The sequence below is a fragment of the Hyposmocoma kahamanoa genome, unplaced genomic scaffold (genome assembly GCF_003589595.1).
Source record: "Hyposmocoma kahamanoa isolate Upper Pololo Valley unplaced genomic scaffold, ASM358959v1 160, whole genome shotgun sequence".
NCBI classification, from domain to species: domain Eukaryota; kingdom Metazoa; phylum Arthropoda; class Insecta; order Lepidoptera; family Cosmopterigidae; genus Hyposmocoma; species Hyposmocoma kahamanoa.
This window is the reverse complement of record NW_020653575.1, coordinates 7401726-7408965: the sequence shown is the minus strand read 5'-3', so window position 1 is coordinate 7408965 and position 7240 is coordinate 7401726. Positions and strand designations below refer to the sequence as shown.

Sequence of the window (7240 nt, the reverse complement as noted above, 5' to 3'; positions counted from 1 at the left end):
GCAATCACGAAAGAAATATATTAACATTTTTCACAAAGTTTAAGGTTGTTTACTTATTAAATTATAAGCTATCACGACAGAAACATATTAAAAATTTTCACAAAGTTTAAGGTTATTTATTTATTTATTTTATTTATTTATATATTTACTTATTAAATTACGAGCAATCATGAGAGAAATATATTAACATTTACTGTCGTCCATTTTCTAACATTGATGATTTAATGTGTACTTAACAAAATATTTTCAACAAAATATTTGAATTTTTAGCATACCAATGATTACAATTGTGTCGAAAAAAATATCGAACCCTTGAAAAAATTCCTTCGATCCGTTCGATTTTTGTATTAATAAGAATTACAAACTAGTGTTCTGCGATCGAATATAAAGTCTGATTTGTCCCGAACGCAACATATCAAAAATATATAGGCATAGATCTTGTAGGTACAAGATCGCTCTAGCGGATATGTTGACTCCAGACAGTCAGTACGCTCACCTTGTCCACCTGCCACAGTCCAGGTTTAGGTTGATTCCATTGCGGCAGCTGTGCAAACTGACCCAGCATACCGGCGAGCGGAGCGCCCATCCCAGATGCCAAGATTTGGTTCAGATTTTGCAGCAGGAACGTGTTCATGCCCTGCATACCCACCATCTCCACTGCAATACATAATTTGGCATATTTTATTATGTTAACTGTAGTTTGGCAGCAAGCCTTCATTGCTAACCGGATATCAGTGGTTGAAAAGCAGCAAGTGAATGAAACTTTATAATATTTATTGTGCATTTCTTTCGTAAAACATGATATACTATCGAAATAAAATTTAAATAGTTATAAATCACAAGCGAATTATAAATGGGTGCCAAAAGTAATATATACGTTACTAAATACATGGCAAGTGTTATTATTACTGAACAGTTATAGTATATTTCATTCCAAAGTAAATATACTCATTCCAAAAATACTTTATGAACTATGTTAGGTTTCCAAGAAAGAAGCTGTGTTCTGAAATTCACCTATTCTAAAAGTAGCAACACAAAAATAAATCAAATATGCATAAAGGTAAAGGATGCAGGTTTTATTAAGAGTCTATACTGCCTCAGCTCGAATTAAATATTTTCCAGTACTAATACGGTCATTTTGCTTGAGTCGGGCGGCAGGGACACTGGTTTATTTCAGAACTTACTTTTTTCCACAAGAAATTAAATCCATTTGAAAAATTTATATCGTATAGTATACGTGTTTTATTTTGTTCAGTTGGTTTAAAAAGAAATCATTGGTATATGTAAACTACGTATTGAATACAGCGGTTTTCTAATAAAATTTTCAGGTAAGTTTGCGTTCTTTTTTTCTATCGTGAAAATGTTTAGGAATCCTAATTTTACTTATATATTTTTTCCAAAATTATTGATTCAACACTTTCGCTGTTATGCGGAACCAACCAAAGCCATTTGAGGTGGTATAGACTCTTAAGGTTATGAAGCGAGTTTCGTTTTCACTATTGTACGTTAGCGGCATCATGTGCTTTTGATATTACTAGGCTAAGGTATATAGTATAAGTACTGGCTGTTAGGCCATTATACACCAAGCGGAGAGGAAAAAAGATGTGTTGTAAATTATAAACTATTTCCCAGATTGTTTTTAAGCGACACTTTCATAGAAATTAACATTCTTGCACTGGCGTCACAGTACATTTACGAAAACGTAATGAAAAGTATATCTTTTTTGAGAAAAGTAGGGTTAGAATATGTTAATTGGAGGAACAAAAAGAAACAAGCTGTTCGTGACAAGCAATATCATTATTGTTATAATTCAGTGAAATACGAGAATTAAGAATGAAATATTCTGAAATTGTTTTAGAAGTTAATTTAAACTAAATATTGTCTCAAATTGTTAACTTTTTAATTGGCATCATAATTTTTTTTTATAAATTTTTATTACCATTGAATGTGGGCTCGAACTGATGTCTATCATTTCAACTTTGTACGTTACATAATAATTTCGGAATATACGAAAATTTTACATAAACATATTACAAAATCGTTACACTGATCTGCATAGCACAACGACATCCAGCGATAAGGCGTCGCCGTGAATAATTTCCAATCAATTATTAACGAAATCACCGGTAAATCTCCGCAATGGTCGCGGAGACGATCGATATTGTCTATATCTGATAGCGCATGATGGAATTGCGACTGTTTTATCATAGTGTAATGAAATAAGAGTAAGTAGGACCAATCCCCGTGTTCGGCGCGTAAATGCCTACATTTCCCTCGGAGCGCAGGGTTGTTACATTATTATTTTAGTTGTAACATGATATGAAAAAATTAAGATTATTGCAATTATTAATATAAAGATCGAACACATAGAAAAAATCCACCGATGCGGCCGAATTCGAACCGACGTCTCCCAGCAAACCGTGCCAGACGCTATGCCAACTAAGCCACACATAACGAACCAGCGGACCTCACGAATTTTTCTATGTGCTTGTTTGTCGGATCTTTTATATTGAGTTTTTCAACGACTTTTTTGACATAGCGCCTATGAATCTATGAAAGTATTTCTTCACCCAGTTAGATACCTTTACAGCTACCAGCACTGGCTAGAGATGTCGCTTTTTGTAAGTGTAAACTAGTAACCTAGTGGAGTAATTTCACAAAAAATAATTGAATATCAATGGTGGTGAAACAACCTGACGTTCAACAAAATCTTATTTATAATTAAAATATTCATCACAGTATACTCGTGCCATATTAAATAACCTCTTTCAAAATGCAGTAGCTTACGTATTGATATGTTTATATCAGTATCGTGGGTTGGTGTCTCGATTACGGAGTATAATTATGAAATAGAAATGAAACGCTGAACAATTCTGAATTTTAGGCGCTCTTGTTCCAACTAGTAGCAGTAGAGCTCCATGTGTAAGAGTTCGTCCCGGGAAGTACAAGGTAGCAGTACTTTCCGGGACGAACTCTAATTATTTAAATACCTTTGTTTTATATCAATAAAAAAAATGCCAGTCAGAATGTTTGTTTTTCACTTTTCCGCAAAGCTCTATAATTCAAACTTGTACTGAGCAAAAAAGTTGAGGCTGGTGATATTTTTCAGGGAATAAATACCTGTCACTCTGAGACATAAGTTGACAAGTCCCATGTACCTGTAATTTCACCAGCACCCTCACCCTTGAAACCGAAACGTATTACTGCATGGCGGCCAAAATAGATAAGGTAGCAGTACTTCCCTGGACGAACTCTTTTACAAAGAGCCCTACTGCTAAATGATGAAATGCAATGACTTGTCACTAAAACGGTATCATCCAAGACTAATGATTGTAGTCTATAAATAGAAGCATGAGTGACATCTCGTCGATACGGATAATATGGACCTGGGTTTTACGATATGATATTTTTTTATATATATTTGCTTCGTCATCGTACGAATTATTAACAAATACGAAGATCCGAAAGTGACGCATTCACTACTAAGTTGGTAGTCAAAGGTAACTTATTATGCCGACGTGAACGCTAAATGAGGAGCTCCTGTTGTTTATTTGATTCAAATCTGAGCGTACCGAGTTGCTTTCGTAGCTATTGTGCTCGTAACGTAACTCTCTAGTTTAAACCAAGTAATGGGTGTGGTGGTCTGGCAAATTGGTGTTATAATTAACATAGGTCGGAAAAAAGTGTTCCATATACATATATAGATATAGCTGCAAGAAGCGACAGAGTTGTTAAAACCACCAAATATTAATTAATAACTGTTTCGAATTCCGGATTTCCGGAGAAGGTTTTACAGCATAGTAGGATAAAACTACTGTCCTAGGTAGTCGAAGTTGGATTTTAAAGTAATTCTAATGGCGTCATGTAAAAAATGCAGTAGATACTTGACCTTTTACCTAAACAGAGAATAATAATTAAATTTTTATTGAATTGATATTCAATTATTTTTTGTGAAATTACTCCACTAGTTTGTTATAATTATTAATACAAAGATCGAACACTCAGAAAAAACACTCAGAAAAAATTCCTTCGATCCGGTCGGATTCGAACCGACATCTTCTTGCATACCGTGCCAGACGCTATACCAACTAAGCCACGGAACGAACCAACGGACCTCACGAATTCTTCTATGTGCTTGCGTCGTGTCTTTGTACTTGGTCTTTCAACGACTTTTTAGAGAATAATAAGTTACGAGAATGGTCACTCTCCGCCCCTCCTTAGATGCCGCATATTGACGGTCACATTGAGGGAATGGCGACATTTGCTAGTAGAATTTTTGAAAAAAAAAAAAAAAAAATTATTTAAAATATTATTTACGAGGAGAATTTTAGGTCATTTTAATTTACATGAAAATCGTTATGAAGGCACTATAAAAATATTTTATTTCAATTAAAAAACACAGATAACAGATGTTGAATTCGAACCACTAACAGAAATTCGTATTTTAAAAGGAAAATGTTCACACTAGATTATTTTAATACTTTTTATAAAAAAAACTTCATAAATAGATTAAAGACAGGAGTTTCCTCCATTCGGAAATCCGGAATTCGAAAAATTAATTAAATATTTGGCGGTTTTAACAACTCTATGTCGCTCCTTGTAGCTATATCTATACATGTATCTATAACGTGGAACAACTTTTTCGGACCATTGACATTTACATTATTAGTACTTAACCAGTAAAGAATATAAAAAACTACTTTAAATCGCATTAAATGAAACCCAATCTATCTATCACTATCACCAAATAATAAGAACTTTAATAGAGCAAATAAAAGTTATAGCAATTAAGATAGCAAGACCGACTATACTACTATTTGCACAATACATTCACTAGCATTAACGATACATCGGTGTCCCGGATGGGATACTCACTCTGAGCGAGTAGCGAGGCAGCGTTGTACGCGGCAGAGGAGCCCGCCGCGTAATGGGACGCTGGGGGCGCCACTGGGCCCGCTAATAACAGGCTTTCGTTTATTATTCATTTAGTAAACAATTACCTACTTACCACTGTACAAAACGATTTGGTAACACAAAATATCTTTGACATCAAACAATTAAGAACAACTTGATTCGCATTACAAACAAAATTTTGTGTACAAAGACACAAGGTAAATGTATCATCTCACCTCCAGCGCCGCGTCCAAGTCCAATATTAATTGGTTTCTGTAGTTGACTAGCCTGTATCTTGATAGGTTTCACATTTGACGCCTGACCGAACGCCAATCCTGAAGCAGCTGCAAATAAAAAACAATATTTGCTTCATTACTCATTAGAAGTTTAATAATAAACACTTAACATGTTACTTTGAGATAGTGAAAAAAAAAAACTTCTAAATTAAGGCTAAGCAATACTTGACCAAATGAAAAGACGCGTGATGCGAATGAAGCTTCATACTTGATACTTGTCTTTTAATTTTGTCGAATATTACTTATTTGACAGTAATTGTTTCGGACGGATGTCGGACGGAGATCGAGAGTAGACCCCCTGATCAACCTTATCTACACGTACTTAATGTGCATTTTTTATTAAACTGATTTTCGTATCAAAAAGACAAAGGGTGAAAAATTTGAGTCAGGGTCGTAGCGAGTGCTTACCCCCGACGGGAAGTGTAAGAAAGAGGGCCTCAATTGTATTGACATATGGTCGACATTTTAAATGATAATGTATTTACAAACATCAAAAAATTATAACAAAATATTACCAATGAACTTGTATATAAGGTTATTTTTAAAATACTAACAACCTCGTAGGACTATATTGCTAACATCATAAACAACAACTTTTGTTCCATGGTTATTTTCAAAACATAAATAGTTTAAATTTTTTAAAGAATTTTTTTCTAAGTGCTAGATCTTTACATACAATTTCGTTATAAATATTCACTTCCATTCCGTCCCGTGGGAATGTAAATTGAGCGTAAGTCTAAGAATCAGTACATATAAGTAGTGTGTCTTACCGGCAAGTGGATTGGTAGTTGGTTTGATAGTGATAGTGGGAGGCCCTGAAGACACTTTGACTTTGTTTCCCATCTGCGCAGCTGCTGCCAAGGTTTTGCCACCACCTAATCAAACCATGCTTTAATAAGTTCAATATACTAGATCGCCCTCAGTCTACCCGTCACAAGTCGTTGCGTTTCGCCATTGTCGTCTTCAGGATTTCTGATTCACTTTGGACAAATCATACCCTCAATAATAAAATGTCTTAATTCAAACAGTAACTTTTTGAATTAAACAGATTAATAAAACGTACGTGGCAGCTGCGGCATACGCCATTTGGCTGATGTCAATTATGATAAAATTCTGTTTGATATCAATAATGATAATAATAGTTTTGTATCTTCACGCGAAATAGGCGCCTTGACGTTGAGTTGCGGACACCAGCCCGTTACACCAAGTACCAATAGTTTTGTATGTATATCATAAATACATTTTTCCAAAAATGTAATTATGTCACTTTATTATTGAGGGTATCAGATGGTATACCGAAAAAGACCACTATTTTGTCCCTTAGTGACGTCTGTAAATTTATTATTGTTACGAAATGTTTAACAATGAAAAACCAGTATTTCCTCTGATGAAAAATCCCAAACAAGACATAAGACTGCAGTACTAACTAATATGTTTTAGTTTATTCTAATTTCTATTATTAATTAATAATGGATTGAACTTAATAAACATTCATTCAATAAAGTAATTTGTAAAAGTTAATGTAGCATAAATTGGAATGTTTTCTTTGTAAAATTAAAAATAAGGTATTTAATTATTAACTATTGTAGCTATAGTGAAAAAATAGGTGGTTTGCATTAATATTAGACATAACTGGTTGAAGACTGTACCACCTCAGTCAACCGTGACCATGGGACCTGTAAAGGGCCCGAAATGTCGGTTTGTTTGAAAAAAACAAATATACGCGGTTTAAATCCGGAAAAATAGTTTCCTATGTGTAACAATCGCGAAAACCTCGAACTCGAAATGAAAAAACTTTTTTTTATAAATAACTAAAAATGTTTGATGACAAAAAATTTAAAAAAGAACTAATCTTGTGTACTCTGGTTGACTAGCTTTATATATTTTTCGCTTTCGCGTCATATAAGAAAAATTAATGTCACTTCATTCGTCAAACGGGACATTGTTAAATATTTTGGGGACAGCGGGACACGAAGCTTAAAAACGTGACGTATGGTCACGTTAGGCATACCTGACTACACTAGGAAATGTACCCAGTGCCCTATGGACTG

General features: G+C 34.2%; 1 protein-coding gene across 1 annotated transcript in view; it reads right to left on the bottom strand.

Annotated features, from left to right (window-relative positions):
- The window catches only part of LOC113225475 (protein strawberry notch), a 36106-nt gene that overhangs the window by 26170 nt on the left and 2696 nt on the right, over positions 1 to 7240 (bottom strand). The window contains exons 3-6 of the mRNA XM_026457793.1: positions 5960 to 6064; positions 5130 to 5237; positions 4876 to 4956; positions 490 to 657 (exon numbers count right to left, since the gene is read on the bottom strand). Of these exons, the coding sequence (XP_026313578.1) occupies positions 490 to 657; positions 4876 to 4956; positions 5130 to 5237; positions 5960 to 6064 (462 nt within the window). The remainder of the gene's footprint in view (positions 1 to 489; positions 658 to 4875; positions 4957 to 5129; positions 5238 to 5959; positions 6065 to 7240) is intronic.